The following is a 17,541-nucleotide window of genomic DNA, read 5'->3' as shown; positions in this document are numbered from 1 at the left end:
TGCATTGTGCAACGATACAAACATTAAAGCATTAAAATAAAATAATTTATTTACAGAGCGATGTACAATTTTCCTTTTTTTTTCTGTTTCTTTTCTTTTCTTTCAAAACACTCGTATCCCCGATATAAGAGAGTATATATCCAGCATACCGGTGTTCCAAGCTTAATTGTATTTTTTGACTAATTTACTCCTCCTCCTCCTAAACGATTGTACGGAACAGGTTTCCCAGGCAGCTGTATGATTCCCCATGACTCGTATGCGCGCTCGGACACGAATATTTACAAAATGTATGCATTTTACGCGAATGGTTGGAACTGTTTCACATGTACAATCTACATTTGCAACGGGCCGACGTTGTTCGAGTTGTAACGCTTAATTGCTATTAGTGTACGCGTCGCAACCGCATCGAGATTACGTTAAAAAGAATCATAATAAGGCACCGCTATACAACACATGTAATCTTCATATGTTTTCACAGAAACTTGACTTTCCGTTTTGTCGTCGTTCCGAAATGGGTATAAATTCTAAATCAGTCCGCGACCCGTGGTACATTTGCTACTTGAATAGATGAGCTCATCCGACATATACCAAACAAGATTTATACATATATATCTTTTTTTCTCTCTTTGTATCCTTGATTGATAATCCTGTACAACAGTTTGGGGAGGAGAGAGTAATTTACAAACGCTACACTTAACAAGCACAATGACCATAATAAATATGTACATTACGCGTTATGCACACCTCTAAGACATGTCATCTTGTAAGTACAGACATTGCAGAACATGATTTACAATTTTCACACTCAATCCAACGCAACACTTTCCTAACGAACGTTAAATACATAAAGAGCATCGAGAACCTTTGGTTTCGCATTAAATGTACGTTATTGTACACTTATCACACAATCATAAATAATTCTTACGAACGAATCGTACACGGAACACAGCACGTAATAGGGGGAAAAAAAGGGAAACGAAATCTTGATATCGTGTAGATGAGTTCCACAGGTACATAATAGATTTTCTAAGATTATCTATTTGGATGTTTCAACGTGTAACGTAAGTTCCACTTTGACGGAGATGTCGGTGACTACTGAAGTTGCTGTTTCAGACATTGCTTTTCATAATTAAATGAATGGTAATTATGAACACTTCGAGTGGAACACCCTGTATACTGTTCAGTGGAATCATTGTAAACGATTTCACTACTTAAGCTCTATTGTACGGCATTTGAAAAATCAGTTCTTAATATTAGAAAACTGGTAATAATCTATAACGTGTATAAATATTAATAATAAATAAAAAAAAAATAATAATTAAGCGTAACGAATTTTCGCTAGAATGGCAAGTCGACCTTTCTCGCGGATCCTTCTAACAGCCTTAGGAAAAATAAAAAATAATTCGGACATCTACACGAATATCGTAAAAAAATACGCACACTAGTAAAAATAAAATAAATCACAGTTACTCTATTTATAATTATCGCGATATTACGCGAATGGCATAAAGATAATATGAATGGCAGACTTGTTATGCCATGGCAAGTGACTATCTTGGAAACAAGTTGAAATTGCCATTTCTTTGGCCAGAGATTTATACATATGAAGCATGTATTTATACAAGAACAACATGAATATCAATACTGTGTGGAAGAGTAAAGAATCTGTTAATTCTTAGTCCTATGTACATGCGCCGTAAACTTAAAATTAATCTATGTGACTGGAGAAACAATGAAATTCATCTGACTTATTTTCATTTGAGCGGCACGCATCTACATCGCGAAGGAACTTTCTCGTTGACAAATTATTTAAATGAAAATATCGATGAATACTTTCGTAAGTACCTACGTGTTAGAACTGAATGACTTTATAAAATGCATAGAACTTCTTTGCGTAGGCTAGTAATAGATGCATAGTGCCAGGAAAAATTGATTGATGTTCATTGCTGAGTAACTTCTGACTGTTGTGATTGTATAAAGCCCTGCTACAGATTTATCAATTTAAATGGAATGCTAATACTATTTACAATGTACTGACTGAATGAACGGGCACACATTTTTCATAAAGAGTATTGTACAGTTCATTAGTGTGCTAGTTCTACTTTATAGTAGACATTTTGGTATAATGCAGAGAAGCCTGCATCCAGATCTCACCAAACAGACTTGAAAAAACCTCTGACGACATTTCTCTACTAGAAGTAAAGTGTTAGCCATCTAGTGGTGGTCCTAAGTATACCATAGTTACCTCTGTATTTCCATATACAGCGGATACAGATGGATACAATCTTTTATCTGGCAACCCTATATATACAATTTCATCATTAACATTACTGAGAAGCGCTACTTTACTAAAAATACTATAGTTGTCAAACATACAAAACAGAAAGGGAACACTTCAAATATCCTAAAATATTCTACGAATGAAGTTTCAGTTAAAAGTATACTTTTGCCGTTTAACTGAAGGACTATACTATAACTAATCTATTTAATACTAAAAGTAGATCAAATATTGTGATACAGTACCTCTAAATGCCACTCCCAAAAATTCATAATTTTTTTCAAAAGATAGCGTGTTATCATCACAATCTAATATTACTCTAATCCTTTCCCCAGCCTGTTAATTATAAAATTGTACACCTTAAGGTATATCTCTTCACATTCTATGAATTTTCTTAGCTAAATGTAACTTACCTGGTACATGGGAGCATTATTAAGTAATGGATAATTCCCTTGTACATCTCCATTGTGTATTAGATGATTATCTACTAGATTCCATCCCCATGAATGCTCATCAGCCCCCACTAATGCCACGTACCCATGGCATAATAATGGTGCTTCTCGAGTTGCTATTCCTATAACTGCTACTGTGCCCAAAGGTCCTTCCCAAATAATTTCCCAAGCGTGTCTACCATGTCTGAAACCAATCTTACCCCTGCAAGCATCTGTGATTTGCGCCACAGGGTTCCTATAACATATTTGTTACCTTTTCAAGCGCTTGTTACTAAAACCAAGTATATTGTTTATCTTTTAAAGCTCACTCGTCAAGTATTCAATACTATGTAATCAACATTGAACTCATTAATAACTATTCATTACTCTACTGTCAATGACAGCTATTTTATTTACCTAACACGTTAATGCACGTTAATTATGTGATCTTAACTCTACCTGTGCATAGTGAATCCATTAGATTTAATATAAATATTTCGTGAGCAGTCAAGGGGATTCCACGCGTGATAAAATGCACGCAATTTGGATTTGTAGGTGGGCACCGATGACAATATATCGGAGCTGAGGGCTTCCTGGGCCAACTTTCGAATGCAATGTATCCTCCACGCATCATTGTTTTCGTCATTTAAAAATCTGTTCCATCGTTTGCAAACCAGCGCGCAATTTCTCAGCGTGTGCAGATCTAAATAAGAAAAAATCGCTTCTAAAACATGATCAGATGCTCGCAGTGCTATATCGTCCATTTTGCCGGTTCTGACCGAGTAAACGAGCAAAACACACACGCGCAAAACAACGCTCTGCGCTTCTGTGTAGGTCTCATATCAAACATAAATGCTGATTTCCATGGAAATTATTACAGTCGATAAAAAAGAGCATATGCTTTCCTACTTTTCATTTTCTAACATTCGTTTCAGTTATTTTAATTGATAAATAAACAATTCTTTGAAGGCTATTCTAGGCCTAATAGAGATGGCGATGACCCCATGAGGATACTATTATTCATTCCAAAGTACTGCAGATGTTATTATACGAATTAAACAATAACTTTTACATTTTCATTTCGAAGAATATTAACTTAATTATAATTCAATCAATTCTAATGACGTTATTCATGGAAATAAAGTATTCTGAACAGATGTCCACCGTGTCCCCATAAAAATTGAAATCCCTAGACGAATTGAATGCTCCTCCTCGTACAGTGAGGTTTGTGTTTATTTATTTAATTATTCACTTTGTAGAAATTCAAAATATACAGACTGCAACACTTGAGCCATAAAGTTCATTACGATTTTAAGGGTGCGAGAAGTCTTTTACTCTGACCTATTAAACTCGTATAGCTTCCGGTATCTTCTTTCAATTAACATGTAATATATATCTCATATTTACATTAAAATCCGCCACTGTGTTAAGGCAAGGATGTTTAACACGTTGAACGCCGCACAATTTCATAAAGCAAAATACATATAATAGAAAAAAAGATATAATATGAAATCATTGGATTGAATTGCATTATTATTATTGCACGTTCATCAAGTTGAATGTCACCGTATTGGATAGCATTATTTATAACATAGAAATGTTTTCAAATAATCATCGTTTCATTAAGTGAACTATAGTAATTAAATTTGATTGGAGGTCACCGGTGACCCCCATGGCATTCAACGGGTTAAATTGGTGCCTGTCGACAGTCTAGTGACACTCCCCTCACGAGAAGTTACCCTCTCCATAACTACTTTTACCTGTTTCATTGAAAACCACATAGAACTGTTTATATACATAATTGTAGGATAAACATTGTAAGCTTATGGGGCTTGGTGTCACATATTCTAAATTACCGATTATTCTTTTTTAATTCAAGAGGTTTCTTGAGTGAGTGTTTCTCATGGGGTTTCATGGGGTTTCACGAGGGGACACGCAGGAACAATAGCAACAGCAGAAATATTGACTCTAGGATTTTGTTTTTACTTTTCAGAATTCGGAACTGAGTTAAATGTTTTCTTTATATAGAAAATCTAATTGTTATTATTAATTGTTCATTGCGCTATCTATTGTGAGAATGCTCAAACTGTTAGCCAAATAGTGTTAGGCTGTCTCCGTTAGGTAGCGCCAACTGATAGAGCGGGTTCAGGATCGATGAAGCGAACTGTTCAAATATTCATACTTGAGTTAGGTACCTACATATCCTAAGTTTGTTTCAATATTTTTGATTCTAATTCCTATCACTTATAGCGCTGCCATGCGAAACCAGTCGATATGACAGGATGTGCCAGGAAAATAGTAAGGGATACTGGTAACACCCCCGTGAGCGTGTGACAGAATTTTGCATTGCATGTTATGTCTATCCTATACCTGGTCTGTGTTTATAGTATTGCAGTATTAAAACATACTTGTGCCGTTGGCATTATTTGATAAATAAATCGTCTAGAAAGGTTGACATTGTAAAATGAGACCGGCCTGACTTTATTTTTACTTTCTAAAGAATATAAAATTGTAAAAATGTATTTGGTGTATGTTTTAATTAGTTTATTAGCCAGCTCATCGTCACTGGTTTGTGGGGTTAGTAAAACTTGAGATATATAATTATTGATAAAAATGTTTATTTTGACGAAGGTACTTCGTAAAATTCTAGAGCGAACTAGATTACGATGGATGGTTGCAGTTAAGATTGTGGCATGCGTTTAATGATGAACCAGAGCCGATTTATATAGAAAGAGGAAACATCACAGTATCCAGTGTACGTAGTGGTGCTTCAGTTGTAGGACAAAATGGGTTGTTACCAGCTCATATAAATGAGTTAAAAAACCTTGCCAAACATGATGGCAAATATAGACTTAAGGCTGTAACTCGAACCTCTTCAGGAAATGAGATAACATTCTTAACTTCTGTACCTGCGGTAAGTGTATTGGTGTTTTTAGTTCTCTTGGTTATATTATTATGCTATTTATATTATTTTCTTTGCATGTAGTGTTATCTTCTGGGCTCAGACCTTGAAGATGTTATAACGGTATGGTTGGATAGCAGTGGCGAACCAATTGTTGTTAGTCAAACATCACCAGGTCCCTGTAGTACTGAGAATCCATTTACAAATATGTGGACTACAAATGTAGTTGTTAAGTACCCCGATGGAGGACCAGTTCCAGACACTGCCACTTATATTCAGAAATTGGAACGAGAGAGAGAAGCAAGAGAAAGGGGAGAGGCCAAAGACAATAGACCTTATCTTTCAAGATATGTGAGTTTTGTTTAGTTAAATAGAATGTGTAATATTATTCTTATTTGTGCTACATATTATTACTTCTACATTTCAGTGGATGTACATTTTCTTAGCATTTATTTTTATCGTTCTATCTGCTGCAACCAATCCCGAAGCTGCAGGAACATCAGGTGGCAGTGCCCAAAGACAGTGATGTAAAAACTGTATTGTTGCATTCAAGTGTGCATTGTGTCTTTAAGTGTGTTTGTGTGGGAGAAGTTTATTTATAAAGTTTACAATGTACTTTCTTAAATGCAATTGCAATGATTATGATTGTATGCTCCTCTAAATAAATTCTTTAACTTAACTAAATCTACTTTTATTTCTTTACATGTGATCTTCACAAAAATAAATGACATATATTTATATTTCCATGCCTGAAATTTCTATTAAATACTAAATTAACTATTTCTTACATACAGAACAAACATTACATTGGAAACACTGAAAAAATTCTGTTCAAGCATTTACTGTCTAGTTTAAAGAAAACTGCTGTGACTATACACAAACAGATATAGTTCAATACACCAGGTGAGGTTCACAGGTGTACCAAGGGATCAATAATCCACCTCCCAATGATTCAGTCACAGGGCTCAGCACATTGCATTAGAGTGTTTGCAACCTGCCCAGTTAGTCTAGGATGGCAGCATTTTCTCTGAATATTCAGAAGCACATGGAGCCTGGGCTGGTGACTTGTGGCAAATTTGATGGTTCCCACGCTTGCTTAGCAGCGGCAACGTTTGGTGGTAATATTTTAGTCCACAGTCCTCACAGACAGCCACAGATAAAGAGCAATGACTATGAGCAGTCTGATAGAAAATTATCATGGAGCGGAGAACTAGCGGATCTTCAAATAGGAACCGAGGTACAATTACCTTGGAAAGTCAACCACAAATTTATCATGTTACAAGGCTTGTAGTATTTTCAAATGATCAATATTTTGATACCTGTCATTAGATCACAGCGTTGTGCACTGGCCGTCTTAATGACGATGATAGAGACCTTCTTCTAATTGGAACAGCAAGTTACATTCTTGCCTTTAATATTGAGGATAATTCCGATGTTTTCTATAAAGAGGTACACAGAGTGCACACAATTTCTGATTAGTTGTTTAACCAGATCATAAATTAATCAATTTTTCTAAGTAGATGTCCGATGGTGCTAGATGTATTGTCATTGGCAAATTGGGCTGGCTTCCCAGACAAGTTGCAATCATTGGTGGGAATTGTTCAGTGGCTATCTTAGATTCACAAGGTACAGAAATATTCTGGACAGTGGTAGAAGGCATTGTTACATCCCTAGCTGTCCTTGATTTCGATGGAGATAATGAGAACGAGGTGGATCTTATTGAACATCCTTTGCCAGAACTTACCACCTAAACTTGTCAGTGCAAAGTTAATCTCACCTCTTTCAGCTAATCACTGGTACACAGGATTTCGAGATAAAGGTGTACAAAGAGGAAAATGTGCTCTGGGAAGCTAAAGAAACTGCTCCAGTTACCACCCTGACTGGACTTCCCAACAGAAAGTTCGTTTATTCAGTTGGAAACGGGACGTTGGGCGTTTACGAAATGGCGCAAAGATTGTGGCGCGTCAAAGTGAGTTCAATCGACGAACATTGATAACTAACACAATCACAACACTAATACAAGATTTCATGAATTTTTCAGTCGAAGCACAGAGTGGTAGTCACGAAAAGTTTCGACGTGAATGGGGACGGAATTCCGGAAATAATAACAGGCTGGAATAATGGCAAGGTCGACGCAAGGTCACCTAACAACGGGGAGGTGATCTTTAAAATTCAACTGTCCGCTGGTATCGCCGGAATCGTGGAAGCCGATTACAGGAGGATCGGCAAGCCTGACTTAGTTGTGGTATCCACCAATGGTGAAGGTACTGCATGCGAATCTCAACACTCCCAATTTATTAAAGGTTGATTAACAAGTTGACTGCCACAGTGGTCAATGAGCTTCCAAATTGCTGAAGAATTACAATAAGAAGCTCGATTTTAAATAAAAATATTTAGTAACATAAGTAGCTAGATCATAGCATAATATGACTACTTTAATACAAAATTATTAATAATTATTTTCATCAGTTGTCTTTGTTATTAAAGAATAGGTAATACTATTCAAAACGCTAGAAATTCTCGTGGCTCGACGTGTTAACCAGTTAACTGTGTTTGACGAGTGTACACGTCATCTTAAAACTCTTAATGATGCTAACTTCTTCAACGATGGATTATTTATTTTTTGAGACAAACATGTAGTTCTTCGTTCCGCTTTAGTTTTCCGTTAGGATATATTTCAAGTGTATTTGGCCTGCATTTAACGAGTACACACTTCATTATTTGATTTTATTGTGTGCACCAGGAGAGATTTTTCAAACTAAATTCCACACTTAACTGGTTAAACGAAGCTTCTTTTGATTCCAGTTCGCGGTTATGGTTCTGGCTCTACAATGGATACCCCAGAGCCTGGAGAAGCTATGCGTGAACTGCTGGCCAAGAAGCAAGTTCTGCAGATGGAGCTGAGACAAAGGGCTGCGTCTGTTCCAAATATGTATCACAGCACCAAACTGGCGGTGACTTTGATGACGTCTAACGGTGCTGCGCGCGTTGTCCTTGCATCGGGACCAGGATTATTGGTAAACGACTACGCATCATTCCAATAAGACGTTCCCTTTGTTACCCAAAACAATGTATTCCAGATCCATTGCGCGATAGTTTTCACCGAGGGTGTATTCGACGGCGAGACATTAGTGGTTCACCCTCCTAGGCCGAAAGGGGAGTTAGAGATAGAATTACGACCCTCGAAGAACACGCCTGTGGACATACACGTGAAGGTGTGCGTCGGACCCAGCGGCGCGGATTTGATGCAGGTAGATAATAATAATATTAACCCTTTGCACTCGAAGCTTTTTTCATTCATATTACCAGCAACTCGAAGCAATTTCAGTGGAAAGATCATATTCACTTATAAGTGAATGATACGCGCATTAAAAGGAAAGTCGTTGTTGTATGTTACTGTTTTTTTAATTGATTGTGGATACAAATGTTATAAATATGGAAAACAAAAAATTGTAAGATTAATATCCTATACACGATAGTTTTTACGATTTGTCTTTGTCCTTATGTTATGAACTGAAAATTATTTGCATTGTCTCCATAGCGGAGCCCTCGAGTGCAATGGGTTAATATTTAATAGTTAATAATAACATCTTTTGAATCTATTCTTCTCACCGGAGTCCTTTTTCCACTCAGGTATTCGAGATGACACGTCAGTTGCCCAGATTTTGCATGTACGAACTCATTGACAAGCCGGGACACGTTGCTGAGGACTTCGAGAAGAATTTCGTCATTGCCGAGGTAGATGTTGGTTCCGTTGGGAACATTTACGTCGAAATTATCCAGGGAATGATGAAACTTCTCGACTGAGTGAAATGGTTAACCCTTTGCACTCGGAAGTTTCTCACTGGAAATATTTAACGTGTTTTGACGAGGTAGATGATATTCTTTGAAACTAACTCGAAGGGAAATCACGAGTACATCGAGGAACAAAGTTGTTTCATTCCAATATTTCACATGCCGAGGCATTGTACAAAGTTCAACATTAAATATCAGATTTTACAGTTTTACTACGTCAAATTAAGTGCATTCATGTTTGGCTTTCGGGTGAGAGTCGTGTCCACTAGGAATTTGTTCCCAACAATCTTCTTTGTGCAATTATTAGAAAGATAATAAATGTTTCTCCGAGAAATTATTAAAGAAATTCATTTAGCACTAGGCAGATTGAATTGTAAATCAATTAAAGTCTAAACAGATGCTCTCTTGGAGTTTCTGTAGCAAAATTTTAAAAAGTCAATTGAACTGCTCGGTAGTTTTAGTGTTAAATACGTACCCTGTTCATGTTCCGGATCAATGGTCACCAGTTATTTTAATTCTTCAACTGACCAATTAAAATATATCGTGACCATTGATCCGGAACATGAACAGAGTACGTATTTAACCCTTTGCACTCGGATGATTTTCACTGGAAATATTCAACATTTTTCGATGAGATACAGACGAAACTAATTTAACGATAATTCACAGATAAATTAAGCAACAAAGCTATTTTATTTAAATATTTCACACAGCAATACAAAGATTCATTTAAAATACTAAATGTTCAACTTTATACTTTTGCTGTATCAAATCAAGTGGTGACTGAGAGTCACTTCTCGAGTGCAAAGGGTTAAAGAGACTCTTCCTTGGCACACATCAGGATCAATGTGCCTTTAGCTCCCTGATGAAGCCAGCTGCAATGCTGGCGAAACGTTGGGAATAAATTCCTAGTGGACACGGCTGTCATCCGAAAGCCAGAAATGAATGTAACACGCCAGGCCGTGAAAGTATCAAAACTACTATTCAAATTAAATAGTTATTAAGCGTCCTCCCGAGTGCAAAGGATTTAACCCTTTCGCGACGGCGCACCTGTACCATTCTTCGCTACTTTTCGCAACAGTGCGACTGACCATACTTTGCCAATTTTCGCGACGGCGCGACTGATCATACTTTGTCGTCGTTCACGAAAGCGCAAGTGAACCATACTTCGCCACCAACGTATTTATAGCTTTATTTTGAGTTCGCTATTGAAATAAAATAATAATATAAAAAAACCAATAAGTGACTGCCGTATCTAGACAGCGTCAGCCGCTGTAAAGTCATAAGTGACTGCCGTATATACACGGCACCCGTCGCGAAAGGGTTAAGAAGTGAACTGTCAGAGCTCCGACGAAAGTAACGTCCTTTCAGTTCGCAGAGAGGCCTCAAAGGATCGCCCTCTGGCTGAACCAGAGCCTGATCCTCCCCAACGAGTTTGAGCTCAAGGAAGACGGGCTAAACGCTGGGGGCATTGAAGCGTGGCTCAAAGGGATGAGAGACAATAGAATTCATTGTTTCAAAGCCGACATGACTGGGAAAGTGACCATTCAAACGGAAGATTCCACGTTCGCGGGGGACATTATTCAATCCCTGTCCCTGTATCTAGGCCTGAGAGAGTTGTCCTCGGAAGTCTCGTTCCCAGACGAAGAGAAAAAGCTCGTGGACGCTTTGGAACGCGTCAAAGGTGCGCTCGAAGCGTCGTGCTTCGTATTACGTAAATCTTAGCTGAACGAAGCAAATCCTGTTACAGATTTGAAGGAGATCGACGCGAGACTGCAGGCAGAGGCAGCCAGTGACACCACTCTGTTGAAGAACATCATAATTCGCTTGGAAGATGCTAGGATTCTCGAGAACGTCGAGGAAATGAGGAAGAGGTTGGTGCAGTTGAAGAACGTCAACGTGGATCTGATCAAGGAACACGAAATCCGAATGAAGAGTTACCGGGATTTGGCAGCGAACTTGAAGGAGCTGAATCTTGGCGTGCAGCGGGCAGCTAGGTTAAGAGGTGAGCGATTCTTTTCTTCGTTTCAGCGAATCGAGGGATTACTTAGTTCCTGGACTTGATTTTAGTCGGCAAGAATGCATCGAACACGGTGGCTCACTGTAGATCAGCCATCCAGGACAATAATCCGAAGGCGCTTTTATTGGCGATTAGACACGAATAAATCGTTACGTACCGATTTTTATTGTTACCGTTAGCACGGTAAGATATTTTACAGAGTACATCAGCCATCGTTACATACAGTTAAGTCTAATTGTCCCAGGGACCAAACTCGAGAGTGTATTTTTAATAAATTCTATCACAGGATATAGGTCCTTTCAAAACTCTTCAACCATTCGACATTGAAATAACCGAGGTTCTCTTTAACGGTTGGACTACGAACAACATTCACACGACTCGCGAGACGCTCAGCTATAAATAATACTCCTGCCAGCAAAACATTGTATAACATAGTTCTGTAATTTCCTCGAGAACTAAGGATTTATATAAACGTCTACCGACGCGTAGGATGCCATTTTCAGTTTCGCAGCGATTACAGTCATTACTGCCACCGGGACAGATATAATTATCCAGCTTCATGGAAACATCTAACTTCTCTCCGCGAATATCGACTTCAAGTTTCTTCCATTGAAGTCGCTCGGTTCGTTATGAAATAATTATATAGATACTGCTAGAAAAGTACAGCTGTTTTCTTCTTTTAGCTTAAAAATTCTTCCGAGTTATTCGTTAAATCTAACATTCATTTTCGGTTTCTTCTGCAAAAGACGTAGTATTCTGTGCAGTAATCAGTGGATCGTTCCTCTCACGGAGATGCTGAATCTTCTTTTGAGGGGCACCGGCGAGGGACGCCTCAGTGCGTTTAGTGTGCCGTCAGTGGACGCCCTCACCCTGAAGGAATTCGTCTGCTGTCCAGAATTGCCCGGCAATTCCGTCAACAGTTTGAAGACGTCGGTGAAAATGGCCATGACCTGTCGAATAAAAATAATCGGACCGGTTACTGCTATCGTTACATAACCAACGAGATTATCTATTCAGCCACTATGACGGGAGTATTTTTCTTCGCAGGCTACGTTCGAACATTATCACTTGTGCCGTTTTTTCTTTCCCACCCCTGAAGTGCTAGCGGCACGTGTATGGATATCGTGCGCGTCCCTCTGCCAATAGGCACACCGAATCCTCTCACTATTTATATACCAATTTAAACATTTTTTAATTCATATATAAACATATTCTCATTAATCTTTCAGTGAACGTCCATTAATCCGTTTCGTTGCTTGCCTTTTTACTTCTCGAATTTACCGTTTATTGTCAAACGAATAGAATGATCACGAACATTTCAAGTTTAACAATATCGAAAGTAGTACATGAAATAATTAATTCTTAGAAAATGGATGGATAGTTTGTTCTATAATGGAATAATACATACAAGGAAACAAATACGGAAACGGTTATCACTGAGTCAAAATAAATCATTCGTTGCTCGAGAGTCGAAGGTCTTTCCTTTCCAAAACGAAATTCTTCACTCGAACACAAGGGTTGAACACCGAAAGGTGAAACAATTTGACACGTCACGAGAAACCGGAACATCTCCCATGTTAAACTCTCCGCGACCCATGGAACGTTCTGCCTAAGTTTCTCCCTCTCTTTACGAAACTTACTAAAAACTGTCGAAACAGTAACTCTATAACCTTATAAATTAATACCATTACCACCACAGTATATTAAAATTCCTCTTTCCACTCCAATTCACGCGATCCTCCCACAGGACCTCGGTCATCTCGATCATTAACACGTTCCTTTCAAAGAACATCATACATTACCAAACAAACTTGAAAATCAGTCATTCCAATCAATTGTAATGAATTATTTTCAAGCGACTCGAATCCAGTGACCACCGTGATCAACACACTGAACGACGATCGCCGTGAGACCTTCGACTATCGATTACCGGTTTACGGTGGTCACCCGGGCTAATTGATTGTGAAACATACGTTTAATTGCGGCACGCCGCGCGCGGCCCCCGATAAAAGCCACCGTACACATTGTACGCACCGATGTCGGCCCGATATCACTCTCTCGTCCAGCTCGCCCGCGATACAGATTTTGTTTACGACTTCTTGATCACGCGTAAACGCCATGACCGGTTTCCCGGCCGGAGTAAACAATCGTATAGAAAAATAAGCGCGCGCGAGCGCGAGCGCGACCGCGCGCGGTCGATTGAGCGTCGGCCGACCGGAGAACTACGCTCTCTCCCTCTCTTCTACCCTACTTCCGCGAACAGAACGAAAGAAAGTTGTCGCGGGTGACGAGCGTCAACGCGTCAGCTTCCAATATTTCGGGCAATTCAAGCCGGTGACGCGGCGCTACGTCAATCGGCCGCATTTCGGGGCACGGAAACGCAGCCGCCGCGTCATCCGGACGAAGGGACTCGGGACACTTTCCCAATCTCTCGCTCGTCGGGACCGATCGTCGCCCTTTTCCTCGTTTCCCAGTGATCGAGAGTGCTCACGATCGTGAAAGGGGAGGATCGCACGAGTGGTTTTCCTTTTTATCGCTGTCTCTTGCTTCTGCGAGAGGATTTCGGAGTTCGGTCAATTCAGAACCTTCAATGAGGGAAGTTTTACTAGTTTTCTTCTTTCATGATTGGTAGGTAGGATGAAAGAGAGGATAAGGATGATCTTTCGTCTCGGTGTGCGGATTGTGTGGAGTTCGGTTGATCTACAGGTGGATTTTTTCAAGAATGTTACGTTTCCTTGAAGGGATCGTTAAAGGGAAGCTTCTCTTCTAATTCTAGCCTGTTAAACTGCTGGATATAAATAGACGTGATAGTTATTTCGAAGGTAGACCAATGATCTAGTCGAAAGGCGTTTCGTGGGAGTTCGAGAGGAATAACGCAGCGAAGTTAGAGAAAAATGTTCCGTAGAGCGAGGTGATCAACTCTACCATGTTCAAGTTTTATTAAATTTCTCTAAGCTTTCGAACGTCACTTTCGAATCTGAGGAAAGTACCGAACGGTGCCCATGTTACCAACGATATCACCGAAACCATTCATTACGCTTGATTCTCGTCTCGGTGAATAAATACAAAATCAAATAAGAGTATTTGAAATCTGCAGATAAACGGAGGATCGCGCAGCGGAGTTAGTAAATCGATATCGACCGGAGATAATTACTTGCTCGACGGATTCCCTGACGGAGATCTCGTGGAACGAATGAGCCTCGATCTCCTCGGCCCTTTGCCGGCCCTCCGAGGTGGAAACCACCCTCTCGCCCGGCGTATAGGACAGGTCCGCCTTGTTCCCGATTAAGATCACCACTGGCGGCACCTTCCTGGTCCTCCTTGCGTGCGAGACCAAAAATCTGGAAGGAACGCGATCCGTTATCGGAATTAACGACCCATTCATTCAAGAACGATAATTCTATATACCGTCCCGGCGAGGGTGTTATCGGCTGTGTATCAGCCTTCGGCAATCGCCGACGCGAAACTAATTGGCTGACAAGGCCTCAGACGATCTTATTCCGCCATGTTCTATTTCCTTCAAAGAATCCGACCGATCTCGGACCTGTTCGGTGCTCGCGCTTCGTACGAAAGAAAAGAAAGCGCTCGCGTATTGTCTTCGTTCACGGCCGGCCGAGACGATTATGCCGCCAGACACAATATTTTTATCTTGGCCGACTGGCGGCCAAGGGGGAACGACCTTGACTGTCGAAATTCGTCGGTCTCCTCCGCGATCAAAACAAAGATACCGAATTATCCGTGGCATTTGTCGATGTTTTCTTTCGGCGATTCGTTTAACCTATTCGAATGACAGGTGTAACGGTGATAGTTAACCCTTTACACTCCGAAGCTTTTCACTAGAAAACCTTCGACATTTTCCGGTGACACATAGACGACACCATTTGAAACGAATTAGAAAACATACGTTGAGAAACAAAGCTGTTTTATACACGTATTTCACATATTGATGCATTATACAGAACTTAACACTAGGTTTACGGGCATTTATTGTACACTTCATTCTATTATTCCTAAAAGAATTGATGCTCGTTTATTTAGATTGTGGAAACTGGAGATTTGATAGTAGGTAATTGGCGCGCATGTCAGTGTGATCGCATCAATCAAAATCGGTGTAAACATTTACAAAATAATATTTCTAAAATCCAATATGCGTCAATTTGACGCGTTCCGTAAACCTAGTGTTAATATTATATATAACGCTTTGTAATTTTGTTATATCAAATCAAATGGTGACTAGAGTCACCTCTCGAGTGCAAAGGGTTAAAACATCAATTGTACACCGTGTGTGTAATTGCTTTAACACTAGAATTACCCAAAGCGACGGTTTTAGTTTTCTCAGTTACAGTTATTGATGTTTTTGAAGTATTCAGTATACGAAGTGGCTTTGAAAATTAATAGTTCTACTTGAATATTATAAAAGATGTCTGAAGAATTTGAAAACAGATGTATCGATACGATATTTGTAAGGATTATATATCAACTGTAGTGAATACTCGGTAGTTCTAGTGTTAAAGTTCATTCTCACCGAAGACGAGAGGTTTCGTCGAAGCTGACGCGGTCCGAGACAGAGTAGACGAGGATTATAGCGTCGGCTAATCGGAGTTTGAACTCGGTCGGGGGTGGCAGGAATCCCGGCGGGTCGGTCAGCTCCCACGAAGCGTCCAGGAAGTTGTCGACCTTGTAGATCCTCTCGGTGGTGCAATCGTATTCGCCGATGAACCGCTTTGTCGCGAATCTCACCGCCAGCGCTGTGAATTATTCAATCGTGCCGAGAAGATAAACGACAGACAAACGCGTTGATTACTAAGTTATTAGTAAGTAATAGCTTGTTTCAATGGTAGTTCGATAGATACTCTTCCATCAGGAATTTGTTCAACAGTTTCTATAACGACAGTATATCAAACGCAACGTGTATTGGATCAACTTCTTCTAATTTACCCATCTTCATTTGATCAACGATATTTTCGAAGTCGTTACAAAATCAGGTCTATACTTTTTCACTGATACTTCAAATATTCGGATATATCGATCATTGAAACGTCTATCACAAGAATACCATCTTGTTATAACAATTTGAAAGGATTATAAATATCTTTACCCTCCCCATTTAAAATACAAAATTTGAAAGAATTAAAAATATCTTTACCCTCCCCATTCAAAATACAAAACTTGAAAGAATTAAAAATATCTTAACTCTTCTCATGCAAAATACAAAATGTGAAAGGATTAAAAATATCTTTACTTTCCCCATGCAAAATACAAAATTTGAAAGGATTAAAAACATTACCCTCCCCTTCCAAATTAAAAATTTGAAAGGATTAGAAACATTACCCTCCCCATGCAAAATACAAAATTTGAAAGAATTAAAAATATCTTCACCCTCCCCATGCAAAATACAAAATTTGAACGAATTAAAAATATCCTAACTCTGCCCATGCAAAATACAAAATTCACATAGCAAACGTGTAACGTCGGTAACTAGTACGTTAAATCGAAAGGAAAGACGAGGGTTACGCTGTTATTACAAAATTCGTCGCCAGTTTACCAGTTTTACCGACTCCCTGTAGTCCCAGCAGGATAACCTTAATTAATTTCGGCTCCTTGCTGGTCAAGCCGAGGTTCCACGCGATCGGTGGGCTGATCCGTTTCTTCAGAGACGCCGCTGGTGGACTGAACCTCTCCATGACTTCGAAGTCACTGTTTTGCCGCCGGGGTGGCTCATCGATTATGAACCCTCTCCTGCACCCCATGATATTTAATAGACCCATTATTATACGTCCATCGGGCGCTGAGCCTCCCTTTTCTACGCCGGTCACTCTGTTTGATAAACACATCGATCGGTGACGTTTGTCCTTTCCACGAGGGTTGCTCAAACGAAATACTTTTAGACACGCAACGGTGTGTGCGTGAGTCCCCGGCAGCGATACAGTATTTTCAGGCGAGTGAATTCCCTTGCATCCTGCGTTGCATCCGCGTCTTCTCCGTCGCATCTTATTTTTCCAGCACGCTCGGCGAAGCTTCTCGCGCGTAGCCTCATCGAGGAGAATTAAATTTGAAAAGTCTTCGAACGTAGAATTAATCCTTTGAACTCTTATGCTCCAATATTGCACCAGTA

The 17,541-nt window shown here is 39.5% G+C and overlaps 4 protein-coding genes across 5 annotated transcripts; 2 read left to right on the top strand and 2 right to left on the bottom strand.

Annotated features, from left to right (window-relative positions):
- Positions 1–25: 25 nt before the first annotated feature.
- On the bottom strand, positions 26–3,862 carry Fsn (F-box synaptic protein). Of its 2 annotated transcripts, XM_031982506.2 has the most exons (4): positions 3,169–3,862; positions 2,692–2,965; positions 2,524–2,614; positions 26–2,301 (listed from the first exon to the last, which is right to left on the bottom strand). In XM_031982506.2, the coding sequence occupies exons 1-4, from the start codon at positions 3,471–3,473 to the stop codon at positions 2,207–2,209; spliced, it is 765 nt and encodes a 254-aa protein (XP_031838366.1). In that variant the 5' UTR covers positions 3,474–3,862; the 3' UTR covers positions 26–2,206. The 2 variants fall into 2 exon arrangements, with proteins under 2 accessions (XP_031838366.1, XP_076223368.1); XM_076367253.1 differs by lacking the exon at positions 2,524–2,614.
- A 1,182-nt stretch (positions 3,863–5,044) lies between these two features.
- On the top strand, positions 5,045–6,284 carry EMC10 (ER membrane protein complex subunit 10). The gene is made up of 4 exons (XM_031982503.2): positions 5,045–5,286; positions 5,360–5,623; positions 5,696–5,962; positions 6,039–6,284. The coding sequence occupies exons 1-4, from the start codon at positions 5,227–5,229 to the stop codon at positions 6,135–6,137; spliced, it is 690 nt and encodes a 229-aa protein (XP_031838363.1). The 5' UTR covers positions 5,045–5,226; the 3' UTR covers positions 6,138–6,284.
- Positions 6,285–6,387: 103 nt separating this feature from the next.
- Positions 6,388–11,621, top strand: LOC116429497 (BBSome complex member BBS2). Its single transcript, XM_031982500.2, has 11 exons — positions 6,388–6,848; positions 6,941–7,060; positions 7,132–7,320; positions 7,398–7,580; positions 7,653–7,875; positions 8,417–8,628; positions 8,692–8,862; positions 9,245–9,349; positions 10,778–11,090; positions 11,157–11,411; positions 11,477–11,621. Exons 1-11 carry the CDS (start codon positions 6,624–6,626, stop codon positions 11,569–11,571), a joined length of 2,091 nt encoding a protein of 696 aa, XP_031838360.1. The 5' UTR covers positions 6,388–6,623; the 3' UTR covers positions 11,572–11,621.
- LOC116429498 (ras-related and estrogen-regulated growth inhibitor) lies at positions 11,569–17,193 on the bottom strand. The gene is made up of 4 exons (XM_031982501.2): positions 16,972–17,193; positions 15,952–16,174; positions 14,581–14,767; positions 11,569–12,376 (listed from the first exon to the last, which is right to left on the bottom strand). Exons 1-4 carry the CDS (start codon positions 17,174–17,176, stop codon positions 12,194–12,196), a joined length of 798 nt encoding a protein of 265 aa, XP_031838361.1. The 5' UTR covers positions 17,177–17,193; the 3' UTR covers positions 11,569–12,193.
- Positions 17,194–17,541: the final 348 nt, after the last annotated feature.

This window comes from Nomia melanderi, chromosome 1 (genome assembly GCF_051020985.1).
Source record: "Nomia melanderi isolate GNS246 chromosome 1, iyNomMela1, whole genome shotgun sequence".
Classification (NCBI taxonomy): domain Eukaryota; kingdom Metazoa; phylum Arthropoda; class Insecta; order Hymenoptera; family Halictidae; genus Nomia; species Nomia melanderi.
The sequence above is the reverse complement of the archived record's forward strand: the minus strand, read 5'-3'. Positions and strand labels throughout refer to the sequence as shown.

What these genes read in the sequence shown, in the direction of transcription:
- Fsn (XM_031982506.2), bottom strand. Translation starts at nt 3,473, where the DNA reads ATGGACGATATAGCACTGCGAGCATCTGATCATGTTTTAGAAGCGATT. An exon ending in AATGGATTCACTATGCACAG is followed by an intron (nt 2,966 to 3,168) that starts GTAGAGTTAAGA and finishes AATATGTTATAG; the next exon opens with GAACCCTGTGGCGCAAATCA. An exon ending in ATAATGCTCCCATGTACCAG is followed by an intron (nt 2,615 to 2,691) that starts GTAAGTTACATT and finishes TATAATTAACAG; the next exon opens with GCTGGGGAAAGGATTAGAGT.
- EMC10 (XM_031982503.2), top strand. Translation starts at nt 5,227, where the DNA reads ATGTATTTGGTGTATGTTTTAATTAGTTTATTAGCCAGCTCATCGTCA. An exon ending in CATCGTCACTGGTTTGTGGG is followed by an intron (nt 5,287 to 5,359) that starts GTTAGTAAAACT and finishes GTAAAATTCTAG; the next exon opens with AGCGAACTAGATTACGATGG. An exon ending in GACCTTATCTTTCAAGATAT is followed by an intron (nt 5,963 to 6,038) that starts GTGAGTTTTGTT and finishes TCTACATTTCAG; the next exon opens with TGGATGTACATTTTCTTAGC.
- LOC116429497 (XM_031982500.2), top strand. Translation starts at nt 6,624, where the DNA reads ATGGCAGCATTTTCTCTGAATATTCAGAAGCACATGGAGCCTGGGCTG. An exon ending in AAAGATTGTGGCGCGTCAAA is followed by an intron (nt 7,581 to 7,652) that starts GTGAGTTCAATC and finishes TGAATTTTTCAG; the next exon opens with TCGAAGCACAGAGTGGTAGT. An exon ending in GGTATCCACCAATGGTGAAG is followed by an intron (nt 7,876 to 8,416) that starts GTACTGCATGCG and finishes TTTTGATTCCAG; the next exon opens with TTCGCGGTTATGGTTCTGGC.
- LOC116429498 (XM_031982501.2), bottom strand. Translation starts at nt 17,176, where the DNA reads ATGGGGTGCAGGAGAGGGTTCATAATCGATGAGCCACCCCGGCGGCAA. An exon ending in ACAGGGAGTCGGTAAAACTG is followed by an intron (nt 16,175 to 16,971) that starts GTAAACTGGCGA and finishes AATAATTCACAG; the next exon opens with CGCTGGCGGTGAGATTCGCG. An exon ending in TCAGGGAATCCGTCGAGCAA is followed by an intron (nt 12,377 to 14,580) that starts GTAATTATCTCC and finishes TTTATTCGACAG; the next exon opens with GTCATGGCCATTTTCACCGA.